Genomic DNA, 23,701 nt, shown 5'->3' with positions numbered 1-23,701 from the left:
GGGGCGAGAAGGGGGGGGGGGGGGGGGGGGTGAAAAATTCTCGCGTTACAGGGCTGGAAAATGAAATTTGTGGTATTTTTAAGCAGTATTAACCAGGCATAAACATTTTTCTGGACCCGAAACTGATAAAAGGCTGATAAGAAGCGGGAAATATTAAAACCATTTATTGTTGATATTTACATGAACTTTATTTCGTATAGATTGGTATTTGATATATCATATATGCCAAATGATCTGGCAATAATTCAGTATTCCGAGGATAATCCAAGCGCATAAAGGGCAGTAGCAGTTCGTTTATCCAATGGAATGGCCCGGCTAGGAAGGATCGGAAGCGAAATATTGGTCGTTGCAGCGCAGCCACATGGGCTTCCCCGTCTCCATGATCATGACGTTTGCTTTGCGTGCGCCATTCGTCCATTAGGGCGACCTCCTGGTTAGACCGTAGATGGCCATTCCATATTCAAATGACACACGTTGACAGGCGACTGCTGAAAAGGGCACATCTCCCTCTTTCTTGCGCACAATGTCCTTGTAGGCGTTTCTGCCCCGTATCAGATTCTGTTCAGTGACGTGCCGCCGCAGAAGCTACTGCTGTCGCGGGTCGTGTCAAAGAATTATTTAAATGACTGATCAGATCTATATATATGAACGCCTTCTGCAGCAGATCCTTTTGCTTTCTGCCGTAATAAATGATCAAGCAGCGTAACGTGGGATGTTGTTGCTTTCGTCATTGCAGCAATGTTTCCACGCTGTTCAAATGCTGTTCTGCGATTGCAATTATCAATAACAAATTATTATTTAAAATCAATGTTTACTTCAGCTCGCAAATGACAATATCAGAACAGCTGTTTTCAGACGCGTTTGCCAATGGAAACACCTCACCTCCGCCTATCGCGTTGCCAATCGAAAATACACAAAAATACCGAAAAAACCGCATAGTGGAAAAATGCTTTAATTCTGCTCGGCCATATTGTTCGCTTTATTAATAGACCTAGAATGCGCTCTGACAAATCAAAGTTTGTCAACCTTGTGTTTGTTGAACTAGAACCATCTGCAAGCAACAAGGAAATATTCGAAATAAAGACTCTATGTCGCCAGCGGGTTGTAGTGGAAACTCCCTACAAAAAGAATGAAGTCGTCCAATGCCATCGTTGCCAAGACTTCAACCACACAAAAAATAACTGTTTCCTGGACCATAACTGTGTAAGATGTGGACAGAAACATTCCATACAGGACTGCGAGCGAGATACTCACCCAGTAAAGTGTGTGAATTGTGGGGAAAACCACACAGCTAATTACAAGGGCTGTATTGTCTACCAGCAGAAATTAAATAGGCGTAAAAATCATCCATCGAATCGTAACACCCCTCCTCAACAAAACTCTGCACCACGGACGACTGCTCGATCAGATGTCAATGGAGCACGGTCTTATGCCAATGTCGCCAACGGTCCTTCCCGGCAGCAAGCCCAATAGGCTAGACGACCCCAGCTGCAGCATCAGGAACAATTTCCTCCATTAATAACAAACAACAGGAGGCCTAATCAGCAACAACCCCATCGGTCGCAGCAACAAGAAACACCAAATGCAGCTCCTAACCTACAGTAACACCAAGATTCCCGCCAACAACATCAGCAACGGCCCTTCCAGCAGCAACGTCATCGGGATTTTCAGCAACACCTAAACGAAAAGCAATGGAACCGACAAGAGCAAATCTTCTTACAATCTGAAGATAAAATGTCAGACCTCTTAGCCCGATTTGACAAAATGTTCGAGATGGTTATGTCAATGATGTCCCTCATAGCCAAATTCCTTCCCCAAATAGCGCCAGGTTCTGCTCAAGCAGTCTCTGGACTCCTTTCTGGTCTTACAGTCCAACCATGAGTCAAATTGGACTCAAAATCGGTGTGTGGAACGCCGACGGTTTGGCCAGCAAGGCACTCGAGATGGAGCTTTTTGTGAAGCAACATCAAATCGATGTTATGTTGGTCAGCGAAACACATTTCTGCTCTAGATCTTACTACCAGCTGCGGGGATACGACGTTCAACTAGCTAATCATCCTGCTGATCGCCATCGCGGAGGCTCTGCCATTATCATTAAGTCACGTCAATATTATCAATTCTTAAGTGTGGAATATCAAACATTTCGATGGGGTTTGCTGATGAGCTAGAGGAGCGCTTTCGGCCATTTAGCCCAGCTAGGTCTGAAGACGTTGAGGATACAATATCATTCCTAAATGCTCCGTCCCCAGCTACCGAACCGATTCGTCATGTCAGCCCGGAAGAGGTTTGTCTTCAAATTCGCAAGCTCCATCGCAGTAAAGCTCCAGGATTCGACGGAATTGACAGCAGGATTGCAAAGGCGTTACCCAAGAAAGGTATTCTGTTCTTAGTTCTCCTCTATAACTCCATGCTACGTATCCACCACTTCCCCACCCAATGGAAGTGTGCTGTGATATCAATGATACCCAAGCCAGGAAAACCGGAGAACCTTGTTGCGTCGTACAGACCAATAAGTCTGCTGACTACATTCTCTAAAATATTCGAGAGAATATTTCTTAGCAGAATGATGGCAGTAAGATGCGTTCAGGATGCCATTCCAGACCACCAGTTTGGCTTTAGAAGTCACCACGGTACCCCCGAACAAGCTCATCGGGTTACCCAGCACATCATAGATGCCTTCGAAAATAAGCAGTACAGTTCGGCAATCTTTCTTGACGTCAAGGAGGCCTTTGATCGAGTATGGCACGATGGCTTGCTCTTCAAGCTAAAAACTTTCTTGCCAACTGGGCAATTTCTCCTCTTAAAATCCTACCTCAAAGATCGAAACTTCATGGTTGAAGTCAGAGGCGAAAGATCAACTATTAGAAGCATCCGAGCAGGTGTACATCAGGGTAGTGTACTTGGCCCCGTCCTGTATACCCTCTACACCGCCGATCTGCCAAATCCTCGAGAACCGGGTAGTCTCTTGGCGACGTATGCAGACGATACTGCCTTTATCTCCAACTCAGCATGCCGTATCGAAGCGTCCCGAATGACACAAAACTTCCTAGATCTGTATAGCGAATGGACGACGAGATGGAATGTTGCTATAAACGGAAGCAAGTCCCAGCATTGCAACTTCTCGCTAAGAAGTAAAATCCTTCCCAGGGTCAATTTCCAGGACACAGTCATCCCGGAATCCCCCCAGGCCCAGTATTTGGGATTGATCTTGGACAAGCGTCTTACGTGGAGGCAGCACATAACCAAATTCGCAGCCACTTGTCGTGCCAAGCTTCGAAAGCTGAACTGGATGCTTAGAGGAAGAAGTACGCTCAGCCTCAGTAACAAGATGTTGCTGTTCACGTCTATCGTTGTCCCATCGCTCACCTACTGCATTCAAATATGGGGCACTGCTTCGGATTCCAACATCCTGAGGATACAAAGAATGTAAAACAAAGCTCTGCGCACGATAGCAAATGCACCGTGGTACGTGCGAAATGAGGTCCTAGCCAGTGACCTGCACATTCCTTCAGTGAGAGAGCAAATCAACTTGCACTCAAGCCGCTACAACGACCGACTACTAGCCCACTCCAATCAATTAGCTGCATCCTTGGCAAACCCAACCACAAGAAGAAGGCTGAAGCGTCGACACCCTGGTGATCTCTGGACAAGAGGACGCCATCAAACCCGCGTCCTGAGACAGTAATGTGGAACTGTCAATGTTATAAAATTGTTGTTTCCACACTCATGTTATGTTTCCAGTTATTTGTTTCTATGTTCTAAATTACGCGTTTTATAACCATTAAGTTGGTTGATCAACGCCATAAATAAAAATATGCTATATAAAAAAAAAAAACGTTCGTCATCTTACCCTACACTCCCTTACTAAAAAATTACACAATTTTCCTGAAAAATAGGTATTTATTTTCTAGAATCAAAGGCGATTTCACCATTAACTCAAGAAAAAAGTCCGGAAAATATCTCCATTAATCCAAGAAAAAATTCAACAACTCATCTTCTTATTCATTTTTTATTATTTATTCTTTATTATTTTTCTATATTCAAGAAACATTTTGTTAATTCAATGGCGTTTTAAAATCACAAGCGATTTTCTAAAATTAAGGGAGATTTTTTTTCTGAGTGTATAGGCGAAGTGGCAAATTATTCCTATGGGAGCCTTAAGATATAGTGGTCCGATCCGGCTCGCTCCGACATATGTACTGCCTGCAATAGATAGAAAACTTTCGGGAAAGTTTCATCGCGATAGCTTTAAAACTGAGAGACTAGTTCGCATAGAAACGGACAGACGGACATGGCTAGATAGACTCGGCTATTGGTGCTGATCAAGAATATATATACTATATGTGGTCGACAACGTCTTCTTCACAGCGTTGCAAACATCTGACTGAAATTATAATACCCTCTGCAGGGGTATAAAAAGGACTCATTTAACACAATCAAATGGTTTCAGGCCTTGACAAAACTTTTGTTGACCTGAGTTATTGCTCACTTTAAGATTTTGTTTTTGAATTGTCACAAATCAAAATGTCTTCTTCAAAACGAAACAAATTATAATATTTATAGCATTGCAGAGATTCGGAAGTTTGCAACGCAGTGAAAGGGACGTTTTCGGCCGTATAAAGTATTTATATTCTTGATCAGCATGACCAGACGAGTCGATCTAGCCATGTCCGTCTGTCCGTGTAAAACTGAGATCTCAGCAACTATAAAGTTGATGAGATGTGTGTAGCAGTCTGCTGTTCTACAGTGTCCGTGAGAGGCAGCGGATGAGCAGAGCAATTCCCTATGCTCACTTAATAGGACGCTGCAGACCGCTGATTTATACCCATTACTGGCAGAGTATAAGGGTACGTAGGCTGCTATATATATTTCTGGCCTAGGCCATACTAAGTTTTGCCTGGCGCCAACTGACGTTTTCATTGCGAAGTTTGACATGTTTAAGAAGAAACGTGCTCAGAACGTTTTGACGTACGGCCATAATTTGTGTTGCTTACAGTGACTTGAAAAAATCAATTTGGCAGAAAATGGAACTAACTCGTGAACATTTTCGCGCAATCATTTTTCACTGCTTTCGACGTGAATTAACACGACAAGAGTGCATCGATGAACTTAAATCTTTGTATGGCGATGAAGCACCATCTTATAGCACTGTGAAAAACTGGTATAATGAATTCAATCGTGGCCGACGCTCTCTCGCAGACGAAGGTCGTGAAGATCGTCCAAAAACAGTCGTTGTTCCAGAGAACATTGACGCCGTGCATGAACTGATAATGCAAGATCGTCATGTGACATACCGTGAGATAGAGGCATCCTTGGGCATTTCTTCCACCAGCATACATTCAATATTGCATGAAGACTTGGTCGTAAAAAAAATTTGTTCTCGTTGGATCCCGCACAATTTGACAATCGCTCAAAAAAAGACTCGTGTGGATTGGTGCAAAAAAAATTTAAAAAAATACAATCGCGGTGTTTCAAAAGACGTTTATAAGATCGTCACAGGTGACGAATCATGGATCTATGCTTATGAGCCCGAAACAAAACAGCAATCGACCGTGTGGGTCTTCGAAGACGACCCAAATCCAACGAAAGTTGTTCGTGGAAGAAGCACTTCGAAGCAAATGGTGGCCTGTTTCTTCGGTAAAACAGGTCATGTGGCGACTGTTCCGCTTGAGCAACGTAGGACGGTCAATTCTGAGTGGTACACCACAATTTGTTTGCCTGAAATCTTCAGAGAAATTCGAAAAACGAACAAGAGAAGACGGATAATTCTGCACCATGACAATGCGAGCTCTCACACATCAGCCCAAACCAGCGCCTTTTTGACCGGCCAAAATGTCGAATTGATGGGTCATCCGCCATACAGCCCTGACTTGGCACCCAATGACTTCTTTTTATTCCCGCACATCAAGAGAAAAATGCGTGGTCAACGATTTTCGACGCCAGAAGATGCTGTTGAAGCGTTCAAAAACCATGTTTTGGAGGTGTCTCAATCGGAGTGGACAAAGTGCTTCGACAATTGGTTTGAGCGCATGCAAAAGTGTATAAGTCTTGCTGGAGAATACTTTGAAAAACAATAAAACCATTTTTAATCGTAAATATTCGCATTTTCATTCTCAGGCCAGAAATATATATAGCAGCCTACGTACATTGTATTCGGGGAAATGTCCGTCTGTCTGTCCGTGTAAACGCTGGGGTCTCAGAAGCCACTTCCCATTCAGCGCAAGTTTATCATGTCGATGTGGCACGCCCACAAACCGCGAAAATCTGTATCGCCGACATCTTTGAAGCATACTGCATCCGCAGTTGTACCACTGCCTTTCGCGTTAATTATTCTTTTAAAGTTGGTCAGCTGAGTAACCGGAATATAATAGTCGAGGCACTCGACTATAGCGGTTTCCCTTGTTTACTATATAAATACTAAGTTAACCACAATTAATGGTTTGGGCCCACTATACCCTTTTTTACAGTAGCCTAATTTTTTTATAGTAAACACTACGTTTACGTAGGAATAACTATTTGATTGGTACTCGTTACTCGTAGAATAAAATAATAAAATTATATTATTATTTCGCTTAAAAATATCACTCAAAGTGCGATTGCAGCCATTCTGTACGGAATTTTACAAAGTTTTAAATTTGTGCTAATAGGTAGAACCATGGAGCACACATCGAGTTAATAAAAAAATGTGATTTCTTTGTAAAAATTTTTTAAAACGCGGTTTTTAGTTGACAAGAGGTATTCATAAATACCAAAAGTTCTATCAACCTTAGGACTTTATGTCATTTATATATTAGTAAAACGATTTATCAAGATGTTATAAACTATTCCACTTAGATCCAACCAACGACATGTGGGTTGGTTGCTAGTGTGTTGGTCCCCCGTGCTGTAACCACGAGTTGGATTCCCACAGAAAGTGTTTTTTTATACAAAAAGTTTTTTTTTAAGCGGTTTATGGTTTTGTGGTTCTACCTACAAGAGCACATTTAAATCTTTGTAAAATTCCGCGTAGGACGGCTGCAATCTAACTTTGAGTGATATTTCTAAGCAAAAAAATATCGCTCACAAAATAATCATTATTTCTAAGAGATATTTTTTTGCTTACAAAATAATAATTAATTGGAGATTTTTATTTTTCACTCAAAAACAAAAAAGGAAGCTAGCTTCGGCAAGCCGAAGCTTATATACCCTTGCAGATCATTCTATTAATTTACAAATCGCAAAAATGTTAAAATTCCTATTATTTCAAATTAATTTTTCAATCGTTTCTATGGGAGCTATATGATATAGTAGTTCGATCTTTTTAAAATTAAAATCGAAATTCGGAAATATTTAAAAATAATCATATCCCAGAGTAGAAGAGAATGTAATAAAAATCAACAAAGATATAATTTTTTTCCGATTAATTTACATTTAATTTTTCGACCGTTCCTATGGCAGCTATATGATATAGTCATCCGATTTTGTTAATAATTAATATTTAATTCGAAATTCAGAAACATATAAAAAATGATATTCCCAAGAGTAGAAGAAAATATTCGAGAAAACACCGAAGCTAGAATTTTTGTAACGTTTCCTTCCTATGGGAACTATAAGATATAGTTGTCCGATCCGGTCGGTTCCGACATATATACTACCTGCAATAGATAGAAGACTTTTGGGAAAGTTTCATCCCGATAGCTCAAAAACTGAGAGACTAGTTTGCGTACAAACAGACAGTCGGACAGACGGTCAGACGGACGGACAGACGGACGTGTCTAGATCGACTCGTCTAGTGATGCTGATCAAGAATATATAACTTCATGGGGTCGGAAACGTCTCCTTCACTGCGTTTCAAACTTCTGACTGAAATCATAAAAGCCTATGCAAGGGTATAAAATAATCATTATTTTCGGTCCCTGATTTTTTTGTGTGTTCTAAATTAATTATTTAGCATTTGTTATTTATCAGATATTCCTTTTTTAAAAATGGTTTTTTATTTCTTTCACACTTCTTGTAGGCGGATGGAGAATATGACAAGGAACAATTAAGAAGTATGTGAAATTTTCAAACACTATACTAAACTTTTTAAACGTTTTATTAGTTCTTAGGAATGCGTTTAAAGCTTTCGACCACGACGGTGCAGGATGGATCGAACATGCAGATGTGTCCAGCATTCTTGAAATATTGGGTCAAAAATTGGAACCGCCAGCGGTTAAAGCACTTATTAAAGAAGTCGATAAAGGGACAACTGGTAAATTAGATTTCAGCCAGTTCTGTAAACTTGCTGCACGCTTTATTGAAGTTGAGGAAGATGTAGGAGCACTTCAAAACGAGTTAAAGGAAGCCTTTCGTGTATATGATAAAGAAGGAAAAGGCTATTTAACAGTTGCTACTTTGAGGGGTATTCTTCACGAATTAGACGATAAACTATCGAACCAAGACTTAGATATGATCATAGAGGAAATTGATGCGGATGGCTCCGGTACGGTTGATTTTGACGGTAAGTAGTTGAACAGTTAAATCTAAAACGAAAAGTAATTAAATTTTTTTTCAGAATTTATGCAAGTTATGACAGGTAATATTTGTAACCGTAAAACAATAATTGTTCTATGTCTAAGAATATTTGGCGTCATAAGCCGTTATAAGAGACATCTATGAAATAACTTTCAATTTCAATGTTGTCAAGAGATAAATTTGTGTGCCCTCGAAGAGCAAAATGTATTTTTGCGAAAAATGGGACTAGAACTATAAATGTTCCGTACAGCGCTCTACCTGTGCTATAACTTTCTTACGGTGCCAACATTTGTAAACTCCGTACTCGTAGAGTAAATGGGTATATTGTTTTCGAGGAAAAATATGTAACAGAACGACGGTAGAACACAGCGTTTCTGACCCTTTAAAGATTATATATTTTTTTGGCGATCAAATCAACCGACAAAAAATTTGAACATGTTATAATTTTGAATTGTGTATTTGATCTTTAAGGGCCGGTTTCTCGAGTGCCGGCTAACATTTCTCGAACAGATAAAGTCCCTGCTAAGGCATTTTGGCTTTCTCGAGCATAAATGTGAGAGCTAACTTTGACAGGGACTCGGAGTCCCTGTTAAGCGTTTTCGGCTCGATAGAATGACAGCTGATTTCCTAAAGCCAACTATGAAGAAGAAACGAAATCACAGTTGACTTTTCCTTTGAATTATACCCGAACAGCTGATGAAATAATCGAAGCATGCCATTTTTTGCCCTTTACAGTGCGTTAACAGCCTTCTGTAATTGTTTCTCGTTCAGATAAATTAAAGCAGTCGAGAAAGCGGATTTGCTTTTACGAACAGTTTATCTGGTCTTTAACTTTTTCGAACAGATAGCTATCAGGGACTTTGACAGGGACTCGAGAAAGCGGCCCTAAAAGTAATAAAAAACAACAGTTTGACACTCCGTAGAGTATTTTTTTTTAAATTTATTTTTCTTTGGTTACTTTTTGGGAATTTCCGGCATTTTTCACACAAAATTGGTAATTATACCCGTTACTCGTAGAGTAAAAGTATGTAACAGGGAGAAGGAAGCGTTTCCGACCCCATAAAGTATATATGTATATTCATGATGAGGATCACTAGCCGAGTTGATCTAGCCATGTCCGTCTGTCCGTAAGTCTATCTGTTTGCCCGTTTATACAGAATGCCACCCTTCAGTTCCAGAAATCTGTTTTCACTCATTCATTTACCAGGTGAATCACTCGTGGCATGTCATTCGGCACTCGTGACCCACGAGTGACTTTCCATAGAGACATTTGTTCGAGATGTCCTACCCCGTACCATAGTGACAGCTCAAATGACAATTTCTTCGAAGTCACCGGTGATACCACCAATGCCTTATACGACTTTTTCATATGAGACGTCATCACCCTGTGACATGTCACGCATGATTACGTGTGACTTTTTCCAAAATGTCAATAGCAACTTCGTTACAAAAAAAAACATACAAATTTATATTTTCGATTCATTTATTTCGCTTTATTTTATTTATTTCATTATACCCTTGTAGAGGGTATTATAATTTCAGTCAGGTGTTTGCAACGCAGTGAAGGAGACGTTTCCGACCACATAAAGTATATATATTCTTGATCAGCACCGATAGCCGAGTCTATCTAGCCATGTCCGTCTGTCCGTCTGTCAGTCTGTCAGTCTGTCCGTCTGTCCGTTTCTATGCGAACTAGTCTCTCACTTTTTAAGCTATCGCGATGAAACTTTCCCAAAAGTCTTCTTTCTATTGCAGGTAGTGCATATGTCGGAGCGAGCCGGATCGGACCACTATATCTTAAGGCTCCCATAGGAATATTCATACAAATATAAGAAAATTCATTGTAAATTTGTAGAAAGTAGGCGTTTTGATTCTTGACTACTTAAAAACAAAATTTAAATAAATAGGAACGCTGAATCTGGAATCCCTGGAACTGAACCGAGTGAGCATTCTTTTATCTGCAAGGGTATATAAGCTTCGGCTGGCCGAAGGTAGCTTCCTTTCTTGTTTTATTTAAATTGTGTTATTTGAATTACTAAAATTATTAATATTATTATTTTTAGTTTTTTTTTAAATAACTGTTTTTTAATATTTAGCAAAGCCTTTCTTAGGCACTTGTCTGCGTCTTCGGAATGAAGGGTCAATGCTCCTGAGCATATTAAAAAACAAGAAACTAAAGCTAGCTTCGGCCAGCCGAAGCTTTATTACCTACCTTTGCACATAATTCCTATTAATCACAAATTTTCCGATCATTCCTATGGCAGCTATATGATATAGTAGTTCGATATTGATAAAATTAAAATCGAAATTCGAAAACATTTAAAAAAAAGTCATAACCCAGAGTAGAAGAGAATACGATAAAAACCAACAAAGCAATAATTTATTTCCTATTATATTCCCATTAATTTTCCGATCGTTCCTATGGCAGCTATATGATATAGTCGTCCGATTTGGAAAAAAAATGTATTCGAAGTTCAGAATTAGATAAAAAATGGCATTTAGGAGGTTATGGGTTCAAAAACAACCAATATATAATTTTTTTAAAATTTTGTTCCCTATTATTCCTATGGGAGCTATATGATATAGTTGTCCGATCCGGCTCGTTCCGACTTATATACTACCTGCAAAAGATATAAGACTTTTTAAAAAAGTTTAGATACCTTTAAAACTGAGAGACTAGTTTGCGTAGAAACAGACTGACAGACGGACGGACAGACGGACATGGCTAGATCGACTTGCCCAGACATGCCGATCAAGAATATATATACTTTATAGGGTCGGAAACGTCTCCTTCACTGCGTTGCAAACTTCTGACTGAAATCATAATACCCTCTGCAAGGGTATAAAAAAGTATTAACATTTGGCTTATTCCACGTGAAACGTGACAGGCCAATTTGGCTCAAATCTCAGAATCAATCGAAACTTTTTTTTTCGATAGAGGATTAAAATATAAGGATCGTTTCTTTTTTATACCCTTGCAGAGGGTATTATGATTTCAGTCAGAAGTTTGCAACGCAGTGAAGGAGACGTTTCCAACCCCATAAAGTATATATATTCTTGATCAGCATCACTAGACGAGTCGATCTAGCCATGTCCGTCTGTCCGTCTGTCCGTCTGTCCGTCCGTCTGTCCGTCTGTCCGTCCGTCTGTCCGTCTGTCCGCCTGTCTGTTTCTACGCAAACTAGTCTCTCAGTTTTTGAGCTATAGGGATGAAACTTTCCCAAAAGTCTTCTTTCTATTGCAGGGAGTATATATGTCGGAGCCAACCGGATCGGACAACTATATCTTATAGCTCCCATAGGAAGGATCGGAAAAGAAAACGTTAAAAAAATTCTAGCTTCGGTGTTTTTTGAAATATTACCTTCTACTTTTGGGGATGTTATTTTTTAAATATTTCTAAATTTCGAATTAAATATTTAAAAAATCGGACTACTATATCATATAGCTGCCATAGGAACGATCGGTAAATTAATGGAATAGTAATAGGAAATAAATGCTAGCTTCTTTGGTTTTTATTGTATTATCTTCTACTCTAGGATATGACTCTTTTTAAATATTTCCGAATTTCAATTTTAATTTAATCAAAATCGGACGACTATATCATATAGCTGCCATAGGAACGATCGGAAAATTAATGGAAAAGTAATAGGAAATAAATTCTAGCTTCTTTGGTTTTTATTGTATTATCTTCTACTCTAGGATATGACTCTTTTTAAATATTTCCGAATTTCAATTTTAATTTGATCAAAATCGGACGACTATATCATATAGCTGCCATAGGAACGATCGGAAAATTAATGAGAAATATTAGAAAATTGAACATTTTTGCGATTTGTTAATTAATAGGATTGATCTGCAAGGGTACACTCATAAAAATTAATTTCTAAATTTTGGAAATCTCGCCATTGAAACGGCCTACCTTTGAAAATAGAAAAAAAATTTCTTGTTATTAGAAAATTGTCCTTTGAATACAGAAAACCTTTCTTGATGGAAAAAATTCAAGAAAGAATTTTTCTTAAAAATAGAAAAATAAAAATCTCATATGTTTGTTTTGCCGTCGCAGCCAAAACATTTTTGTACGTATTTAAGGACAAAATCACCTTTGAATATATGAATGAAATGACCCTAGAATATAGGAAAGTAGCCATTGACTTCCTTCGGCTGCCGAATGTTAACGACAAGAAAAACGAAGTGGGACGAAGGGCCTACTCGGCCCGACTACTACCCGGCTACCGACTTCTCTGATCCGCCGAGCGTCAGTTGTGAAAAAAATTCGTGAGTGATGGACGTGATTTTCAAGCGGATAAGAGGTGAAGCCTTTTTCCGAATATTCAAAGGTATGTAAATATGTATATAATTTTTTGTATAGCGGGCGTACAATTGTATGTATGTAATTAAAGGATACATTTCAAATCTCTTTACCAAGCGTATACCAACTTAGGTGAATTGTTTTTTAGCTAAGAGCTACGTACATACATACATTTGTACATAAATTTGTGGGTGTACAGTTCTATAATAACTTTATCTTATTACTCGCATTTTATTTATTTTTCAGAGTGAAAATACCTGCAGTTGCATCAGCCAAATAATTTGTTTGTCGAAGCTGTAATTTTGTTTTAAAACCTTCTAAGGTAAGAAAAATATGTTGTATTTGTTTGACATACTTATGTATGCATGTAAATATCTATGCATGTACGCGGCTCACCCGATCTGAAACCCGATTTTCAACCCTTTCATACTCTGCTCCTCTCTCTCGCTCGCTTGACCTACGCGTCGCGACGTTTCTCTCTTCACCTTCTTAAAACTGACACGATCTGCCCTGCTTACATTCGGTCTCCCTTCGCGCAAAGGACTGTATGTAAATATATATGTATGTATGTACGTGTTTCTCCCGTGCCTCTCTCTCTCTCTGAAATTCGATTTTCAACCCTTCATTTTCTACCTGTCTTGCTCCGCTCTCTCGGTCGTCTGTCCAACGTGTTTGTATTTTGGCTATTATTAACATTACATTATTTCAAAAAAGTTGTTTATCTAAAAACAAATCATTGATATCCCAATAACTCTTTTTTTATAGATGAGGAAAGGCGAAGAAAATGGATCACCTTAGGTCATATGAAGTTCAACAGACCTTGGGTAATAATAATGTTTTCTTGAGTCAAAAATGTGTTATTTAAAAATGTTTAAATGTTAAGTGTTAAATGTTTTAAATGTAAATAAATATAATATGCAAAAGAAAAAACCAAGTTACATTTTATTTTTAGGGTTTCAGTGTTAATATAAAACTTCCTTTCAAGAAATATTATTTCTTAAATCAAGAAATAAAATTTCTTGAAAGGAAATTTAAACAAGAAAGAATTTTTCTTGTTTAAAAGGTGCCTTTCTAAAAAACCCTTTCTTGTTTTAAGAAATTTAATTTCTTGAAACAAGAAACAAACCACCTTTGAAACAAGAATCGCCTTTCTTGTTTTAAGAAATATTTTTTCTTGTTTTTATGGTGGCTTTCTAAAAAACCCTTTCTTGTTTTAAGAAATTTAATTTCTTAAAACAAGAAATATTTTTTCTTGTTTTAATGGTGCCTTTCAAAAAAACCATTTCTTGAAACAAAGGTGAGGTCGCCTTTGGCAAAAATTCAAGAAAGAATTTTCTAGATTTTAAGGAAATTCTTCGATTTTTTTTTATGAGTGTATATAAGCTTCGGCTGGCCGAAGCTAGCTTCCTTTCTTGTTTTTCTTTAACTCCAACCGTTTATTTTTAAAAAATCTTTTTGTAAATTAGTTCCGAATTTTCAGTTACGCAGCACTAGAGACTCGTTTGAGTTATTTTAATATTTGGTATGCAAATTTGTGGGATATCTTAGTATCTTTTTATTTTTTTTCAGTAAAAACGCAATTTCTTAAGGGGTAGGTAGGGTCTTGCAAAAAAAAATTTCGATATTTTTTTAAATTTTATTTCTTGTACACTAACATCTTAAGAGTATACAAAAAAAGTTTTAAGTCAATCGGACAAAAACGTTATAAATTATGCTAAAACTAGTACCGGGTTCATCGGCAATTCTAAACAGCTCAACCGATCGTTTTCAAATTTGTCGCATATTTTTCTGCATAAAAAAACCCGCCCCCTATGAAGCGTTTTTTTTTATACCCTTGCAGAGGGTATTATAATTTCAGTCAGATGTTTGCAACGCAGTGAAGGAGACGTTTCCGACCACATAAAGTATATATATTCTTGATCAGCATCAATAGCCGAGTCCATCTAGCCATGTCCGTCTGTCCGTTTCTAGGCGAACTAGTCCCTCGGTTTTAAAGCTATCGCGATGAAACTTTTCCAAAAGTCTTCTTTCTATTGCAGGTAGATGTCGGAACAAGCCGGATCGGACCACTATATCTTATGGCTGCCATATGAATAATTAACGAAATAATAGAAAAAACTTTATAGAAAGTAGGCTTTTTGATTTTTGACAATGTAAAAACAACATTTTAGGTAGGCATAGCTGCAAGGGTATATAAACTTCGGCTGGCCGAAGTTAACTTCCTTTCTTGTTATTTTTTAACTTTAAACATTTTATTTTTAAGCCGAAAGTCAAATTTTTTAGGTGAAAAAGGCATTTTTGACTTTGGACTATCAAAAAAATTATTTAAAAAAAAAAATGGGCTTCATAGGGGGCGAATTTTTTAATTCTTAAGCGAAATGTAAAAGCAAAATGGAAATCCGATCATTTTTAGCGGAGGTACAGTAAACACCGCAAAACACCTTCTTTTAATAGTGTTTCAGCAATCGCTTTGCCACCGATATATTAGCCGATAGTATCGGCTATAAAAATTAGTGGATGTTAATTGAATGACACTAAATAATATACAGAAGGTTTGAATTAAATCCATCCAACCAGTTTTTATAGAAAAAATCGCAAAGTTAGCCGATTTTTTGGTGTCAAAGACCCTACTAAAATTTTATGAATAAAAAATGTAAGTTTATAACAGGAAATTAATCTGTTTATTTCGAAACACAATAATGCTCCTATAATGTAGGGGCATACACATGTCGCTGCGTCAGGAAAATTAGTCCAGCCAAATTGTGTTCGCTAGCTCAACATTTAAACGCAAAAGGGAATGATGGACCGGCCGAAATTTGTCTCTGCTAGCGCCGAGTACAGGCAGATTATAAGACAGAAAAGAGAGAGCAATATATGCGCAATATATCGGCTTCCCTTTCGTGCACAATAGATTCGATAGATTTTGTCCGCAGTCTTTTACGCTGCCCCGACTCGAACATTTCATTAAAAAGTTATGCGCAGTCAAGGTTTTATATCTCATTCACCCCTTAGGGCTAGTACTCAACCCAAGTACTATAGTTGAGTACTAGGCCTTAGTTGAGTAACAGAGGAAAAAGCAAAGTCTACGCTCAGAAAAAAACACCGTGCTAAAATCAAGCAAGACAAGAGAGAACGCTATAGTCGGGTTGGTGTCCCGACTATCTTATACCCGTCACTCAGCTAAAGGAAATGCGAGGAAGATGGATATATAACATTTTGATTGCGCATAACTTTTTAATGAAATTGCATTTATACTTCTCGGAAATCTTTAAAGGCGTCGGCGACAGACACATTTTAAAATCGTTAGTGGGCGATAGAGGGGGCGTGGCGCTCGGCTTAAATAAACTTGCGTAAATGTTTTTTTTTTTACTTTTTAAACTCCTTAATAAATTGTTTAAATATAACATAAATGAACTTGTACGCTAGCCTTTTCATCGAGGGTTCTTGTGCCTTCTTTAGTCAACCCATTTTAAGAAGCGTACGTGGTCGAGCTGGTTAAGGCGTCTGTCTTCGGTGCAAGTGGTCGCGGGTTTAAACCGAGGTAGGGGTACGGAGTTTTCCTAACTATCTCTTTAAATCATTACTAAGAATTTTTTCTGAATATAAATTACGTTTATAATATGTTTAACTGTAAAAATAAGTTACATAAATAATAATGTTAACTAATGTAGGGGTATGATATATGTCCCTATTAATGAAATACCACACAGTATAATATATGTTTACACAAGATAGTTTATCGTTTTATTATTATTTTATAAGATTTTATCTGGTCAGGACCACTGCTGGCAATTAACTAAACTCGCTCTCAGCTCACGACACGCACCAACCCCCGACCCTCTGAGAGAGTAAGTGTGGTGAGATCGCAAGAGAGAGAGCAGGCTCTACAACAACAACAACGTACTTTAAGAATATTCAAGATTGTTCTAGAAGGAATACAGTACTTATACGTAGCCATCCTGCTACACTAAAAATGTTAAGTTCAAAAGGACTTAAATTAAGAATTGTCCATTCTTAAATTAAGTACAAGAGAACTTAAATTAAGAATTATGCATTCTTAAATAAAGAATAAAAAGGTAACTTCGGCAAGCCGATGTTTTAATACCCTTGCAGATTTCACGAATTAAAATTTTACTACAATAACAACATGAATTAATAAACAAAATATTTCATAATTCAAAAAATAATATTTTTAAATTTTTCATCCTATTGTTCCAATGGGGGCTATAGGATATAGACGTCCGATCGGAACGCGGTTTTACCCTGATCAAGGTATGCACAAAAAATACGATTTGGAAAGATTCCTGTCAATAGCTTTTACACTGCGTAAAATATCCTGAAAAGCATCAAATTTTAACCGATTTCACCCTATTATTCCTATGGGAGCTTTAGGACATAGACGTCCGATCGGCACGCGCTTTTACCCTGATCAAGGTATGCACAAAAAAATACGATTTGGAAAGATTCATGTCAATAGCTTTTACACTGTGCGAAATATCTTGAATTTTGCAAGTTATATCCGATTGTTCCTATGGGAGCTAAAGAATATAGACGTCCGATCGGGTCGATCCCGTTACTCAGCTATAGGAAGTGCGAGGGAGATATACAACTTTGATTGCGCATAACTTTTTAAAGAGATCTAGTCTAAATTCTTCTACATTTCTATAGGCATTAATGAACACTATTAAATTGCACTTATACATTTTTAAAATCTTAAAAGATGTGGCCGACACATTTTAAAATCGTTTAATGCTATTGTGGGCGTGGTACCTCGATGAAAACACTTGCGCTGCGTAAGAAGCCCAAGAATCTACATCATTAATACCAACTTTCTAGCTTGTATAGTTTCCGAGATCTCAGCGTTAATACGAACAGCCGGACATGGCTAGATCCACTCGGCTAGTGATCCTGATCAAGAATACGTTATGGGGTCGGAAACGCTTCCTTGTTCCTGTTACATTTTTTTGCATGAATACAATAAACCCTTTTACTCTACGAGTAACGTATTTCGATGTCCTTGTGTTGCGGAAAATCCTTGACTAATACGATTAGACTGCTTAGTAGCAAAGCGCCACACAGCTCGAGGTAGGGAATGCTGCTTCAGTGGAGAAACTCTGGTTTTTCCTGCTATGAGTGAGACAGATATGGTGGCATCTGCTCGCACCACTCCGCTGACTGCGGAATATGCCTTGATGGAGGCATCTGAGAATGCAGTCCATGCAGTCCGATGTGATCAGTAATCACTGATCACCATTGTTTTCCCCAAATATTGGCAGGAGTAGTTCTCGAAGTATGTGTAGGTCGTTACGGTTTTTGTTCCACCAGTTTTTGAAGGAAGCTCCGTGTCCCAGCCGACTGCGGAATATGCATTGATGGGGGCTTCTAAAAACAAATGTAGCGGTGGAGATAGTTGGCGCCATCGACAGTCGACGATAGTTTATTTTAAACCATCGATAGTGCCATCAATAGTGGCTCGATAATGAGGCCCGACAAAAATTTTTTTTAAAGCAAATATAATAAAATTATGCTTTATTTTTACTATGTTACTATTTAAAAATAAAATAATGAAACAAATACAATAATATATCCTTTATTTAAGCCAATAGTTTCAATATAAAAACAAAAGAATGTTTAAACTTCTTTCCTTAAGCCAGGTTCGCCTCTCTGATAGAATTTGGCCCGCATTGCTGAATGTGCTTTCCGACTCCACGGACGTAGCCGGAACGCAAAGGTATTTGGAGAAAACACTCCCAATGGCAGTTTGATAGAATGATGCTACGGGTTAAGTACTTGCGGTCTCTTTAACTGAAAAATTGACCAGCTTATTTTCAAAAAACGTTGCTGCTTCTTCAGCGTTTGAGCTTTGTTGAAGTCCACTTTCTTTGAACCGTGGATCCAAAAGCGTAGCCATCCTGCAGACTGTTCTCTGCTCATATAAGGAAAGACGATTCTTGATTGATTTTATCAATATTTTGTTTAAAATTTGTCCTTAAAGAGTGTCTAGCAAAGCTAGAACACTTTCGATTTTCCGAAAAAGTTCATATGTCATGGGAATAATAAGCGCTATCGTTACGTATTTTCCGCCAGAAACTTTTTTGCTTGCTTGCTGAAAGAAAGCCATTACATTTTAAATATCTTTCAGCATATGTATTTCCTCAGCAGTAAATGGCTGCGGTGCATTCGTTATTGATAGTAAAACTTTGGCGATGGCATCGTTCACTTTTATAATACGCTCAATCATGAAATAAAAACTATTCCACCTAGTGGGTGTTTCTTGCAACAGAGTATTTTCTGAGCATTCTTGAACTAATTTGAGCTTTTCATTTGATATGGTGCTTGGCTTGAAAAATCGAACGATTGATTTACACTTAGTGCCGGTTTATCGAGTCCCTGTCAAAGTCCCTGATAGCTATCTGTCCGAAAAACTTAAAGACCAGATAAACTGTTCGTAAAAGCAAATCGGCTTTCTCGACTGCTTTAATTTATCTGAACGAGAAACAATTACAGAGTGCTGTTAACGCACACAATTGTGCTGTGAAGCGCAAAAAATGGCGTGCTTTGATTATTTCATCAGCTGTTTGGGTATATTTCAAGGGAAAAGTCAGCTGTGATTTCGTATCTTTTTCTTAGTTGGCTTTGGGAAATCAACTGTCATTCTATCGAGTCGAAAACGCTTAACAGGGACTCCGAGTCCCTGTCAAAGTTAGCTCTCACATTGTTGCTCGAGAAAGCCAAAATGCCTTAGCAGGGACTTTATCTGTTCGAGAAATGTTAGCCGGCACCCGAGAAACCGGCCCTTAGTAAATAAAGCTTGAAGTACTGGGTCATCAACTTTTAGAGCACTTTTGGCACTTGATGTCCACACTGCGATATTCGAAACATTTACAAGTATTGCTGATAACTTGGCAGAAAAGTCGGTAAAATAATTATACATCAGCACATCTCTTAAATGCGTCTTGCTGGGTAATTTATACCGAGGATCCAATACCTGAGTGTATGGCACGAGCCCTTTCTTTTTTACAATATTGTAGAGCGGCACATCTTTGGCAACCATTTCAGTTAGAGCTTATCTATGTCGGTCTTTCTTTTAGGATTTGAATCATACACGACGGCTCTTTTAAAGTAAGACGCCACATGCTCGATCTGCAACTGCTGCTTGTAGATGCAGAGTCGTTCCTCTCAGCACGTACAACTTGTGTGCTCGATTCTGGGCTCTCATTTTTCACGCCAGGATGGAACCTTGTTAAATGGTCGCGCAAGTTAGATGTGTTGCCCCTTGTCTTGTATTTTTTGCCACAATCGGGACATTGGCATATTTCTTGTCGTCGGACCTTTTAAAATATTTCCAAACATGTGCAATTTTTGTCATGTTTTTTTCCTGTGTCGATTTGGTTTCAAATCTTTTTCAGAGTCTGTGCTGGGGGAGCACTCACAGTCCGACTTGTCGGCACTTGATAAAACCACTCGACGTTGACCTTAAATTTAACAAATTATAGATTAAAACACTTATGTATGTTAAACATAGTTCACGATATTAATAGCTGTCATCGACCAGGTCAGCTGTGCTTCGGTATCGATGGGGTGGCCAGATCGGACGGAGATAAGAAAGACTGGGGCAAGAAAAGTGGAAGGAACATACAGAGAGTTGAACTACAGAATAAATCACATCGGGAGAATATAGCTAAGAGGGAATTAAAGACGTCGCCGTGGAATCAAGTCCGAGTACAAGAAGTTGGTACGCCGGAGATCCATCGCAAATCCAGTTGAATTTAAGTCGTCAACAGTCATTACATTCCGTTGCTCTATATGTCGTCGCTCTAAGTTCCGTTCTTCGAAGTCGTTTCGTAACCAACTACCATTGATTTATCATTATTCCATACAAATATCTTATGTACTTTTAAATAAACCAGGCCCAGTGCCTTACATTTGGGGGCTCGATCCGGTCAACTCGTTGGACACGCCGATTACAAGCTCATCAGCTAAATCGAAAAGCTGCGAAATTGAAGCGTCACAACGTCGTCAGAAAACAGTGAATACGAAAGAATGAGTGAAGAGGAAATAGAAAAAGGAAGACAGAGAATTGGTGCTTTAACTCGGTTGCAAAAAAATCGCAACGAGTCCAACGAGCGAGAAGTGAAAATTGAGCAAAGAGAATAGGAACGCCAAAATATAAATCTATCAGAAATAAATAACGAAAGTCTTGAGAAAATAATTTAGCTACTTACGCTGAAAATTAATGCAGACGAAATTGCGGAAAGAGATCGAAATAGGCCAACAATCTCAGTGGACAACTTCGCGAACATTGTTCCAGACTTTGACGGAGAGAGTATTCCTGTGGAACAGTGGTTCAACAATTTTGAACAAAATGCTGACGCGTATGGACTAAGTGATCAGCAAAAATATGTACAAGCACGAGGAAAGATGGTAAAGCTGGCCAAGCTGTTCCTGGAGTCGTTTCTATTTTAATTTTGATTATACACAAGTAGTCAAGAATCAAAACGCCTACTTACTACAAAGTTACAATGAATTTTCTTATATTTGTTTGAATATTCCTATGGGAGCCCTAAGATATAGTGGTCCGATCAGGCTCGCTCCGACATATGTACTACCTGCAATAGAAAAAAGACTTTCGGGAAAGTTTCATCGCGATGACTTTAAAACTGAGAGACTAGTTCGCATAGAAACGGACAGACAGAAAAGTTCGAGATATACCAACGCAAGTGTCAATCAAACAACCAAGTCAAGCAGCACAGTGGTGCCAAAAAAAACATGTCTACTGTAACTAGCCGCACCAGTCGTTGCTTTAATTGTGGATCAGCGGACCATCTGAGGAAGGACTGCAAGACGGACACCAAATGCTTTAAATGTGATGGTATTGGACATATTTCTAAGGACTGTCCACAGGTGACCAGATCTGTACAAGTGATCAAATCATCGAAGCGCCTGAAGGGGATCAGACTGAACGGATTGGACATACAGTGTCTTGTAGACACAGGAGCGGACGTATCAATTGTTTGCTACTCAGTGTTTAAAAAGATGCTCGACGTAAAGCTGGAAAAAAGTTATGCCGTGCTGCGAGGTCTAGGAAACATTCAGAAAAAGCCGCTGGGTACCTTCATTAGACTGGGTCGATTTGTATGGGCAAAAAAAAGTGATAAATCGTAGGGGGGGAAACGCAATCTAGGAAGAATTCTAAACAATATTGCAAAATAAACTATATCTTGAAAACCACGTTTGACCCTCCGCATTTGCAAAAGAAAAAAACCCAGTATTTGATGAAAAATATCACAGTAGCCCTAAAATTTCTACACTAGAATGGACCTAAAAAACGTAAAAAATCGTTTGGGCGGAAAGCAATCTCTGGACATTTCTAAGCCATATTTCCCAAGAAACTATATGCCATAAACCACGTTTGGCCCTCCGCATTTACAAGAGAAAAATACTGGTATTTCGTTTTACTTTTGAGTAAAATATCATAGTAGCCGTGTAATATTTGTCAAATTTAAATTCTCCCCTTTTTAAAAATGATTTGTTCTATTTAAAGCACTTTTTTAATACTGTTATTTTGTATATTAGTAACGGCTACTATGATATTTTTCTCATACAAATGTTCCAAAGTTAAGGCTACTGAGATATTTTTTATCAAAAACCCAGTATTGTTCTCATGCAAATGCGGAGGGTTAAACGTGGTTTCCAAGGCATAGTTTCTTTGGCAATGTTGCTTAGAATAGTCTATAGAATACGTTCCCCCCCTACGATTTGTTGACCTCCAAATCGACCCTCCCTAACCTTCATCGGCGTCATCTTAGATGAAAATGGATTTACATTCACCAAGGTGTCAGCGCAGCCAGAGAGCGCTGGAGGAGAGGAGTTAAGTATCTATAACATTGTTGAGGTCGAGGATAACATTAACGTCTCCCCTCAGTTTAAGCCGCTCATCCAGTCGATGGTCGACAAGTACAAGCCGATTGAACCCCCAGTTGAGTGTCCTGTTTAATTAAAGATAGTACCTGATGAGCAGATAAAGCCTTTCCGTCACCAACCGAGTCGATACTCACCAATATAAGCAGACGCCGTAAGACAACAAGTGGAAAAATGACTCGCGGAGGGCGTAATACGGAAGTCTACGTCAAACTTCGCAAGTCGAGTGGTCGTCGTAAGGAAGAAGAATGGCACAAACAGAATTTGCATTGATTTCCGTCAACTAAACAGGATGGTACTCAGAGACAGCTTCCCTGTTCCACTAATGGATGATGTTTTAGAAAAGCTGCAAACGGCAAAGGTGTTCACAGTCATGGATCCGGATTGAAGAGTCCAGTCGCCGCTACACTGCATTCATAACAAAAGAGGGCCTCTTTGAATTCTGCAAAGCTCCATTCGGATTTTGCAATTCACCCGCAGTGTTTAACCGTTTTGTCAACTGTGTTTTCCAAGATCTAATTCAAGATGACGTAATGCAGATCTACGTTGATGATATAATTATCTTTGCACAAAGGGATGATGAATGCATAATGAAGTTGGAAAAAGTACTTCAGGAGGCCGCAAGATATGGACTACGTATCAAGTGGAAAAAAATGCCATTTCTTACATAAAAGGATCAGTTTCTTGGGTCCCACAATCGAAGACAGCAAAATATGGCCAGGACAGGAAAAAACACTAGCTGTGCAGAAGTTCGCTCGTCCTAAAAATGTCAAGGATATCCAAACGTTTCTTGGACTTACAGGAATTTTTCGCAAATTTGTTCGAGGCTATGCATTAATAGCTAGGCCGCTGACAAATCTTTTGAGAAAGGGCGTCGAATTTAAATTTGAAGCAGCTGATATGAACGCCATGACAGAGTTAAAAGATATCTTATCGCAAGAACCAGTCCTTCGGTTATATTGCAGAGAAGCGCTAACA

At 38.6% G+C, this 23,701-nt stretch overlaps 1 protein-coding gene and 1 long non-coding RNA gene across 3 annotated transcripts in view; both read left to right on the top strand.

Moving 5' to 3' along the window:
• TpnC4 (Troponin C TpnC4) overlaps positions 1-23,701 on the top strand; it is a 140,091-nt gene that overhangs the window by 40,762 nt on the left and 75,628 nt on the right. For both annotated transcript variants that reach the window (XM_070213658.1, XM_044392751.2), the window contains exons 3-5: positions 7,997-8,030; positions 8,081-8,479; positions 8,534-8,554. In XM_070213658.1, coding sequence (XP_070069759.1) covers positions 7,997-8,030; positions 8,081-8,479; positions 8,534-8,554 — 454 coding nt within the window. The remainder of the gene's footprint in view (positions 1-7,996; positions 8,031-8,080; positions 8,480-8,533; positions 8,555-23,701) is intronic.
• On the top strand, positions 12,490-13,998 carry LOC138912580 (uncharacterized). The gene is made up of 3 exons (XR_011418126.1): positions 12,490-12,830; positions 13,049-13,124; positions 13,568-13,998. It is a non-coding gene; the product is annotated as an uncharacterized lncRNA (long non-coding RNA).

Source organism: Drosophila takahashii, chromosome 2R (genome assembly GCF_030179915.1).
Source record: "Drosophila takahashii strain IR98-3 E-12201 chromosome 2R, DtakHiC1v2, whole genome shotgun sequence".
Taxonomy (NCBI): Eukaryota; Metazoa; Arthropoda; class Insecta; order Diptera; family Drosophilidae; genus Drosophila; species Drosophila takahashii.
The sequence above is the reverse complement of the archived record's forward strand: the minus strand, read 5'-3'. Positions and strand labels throughout refer to the sequence as shown.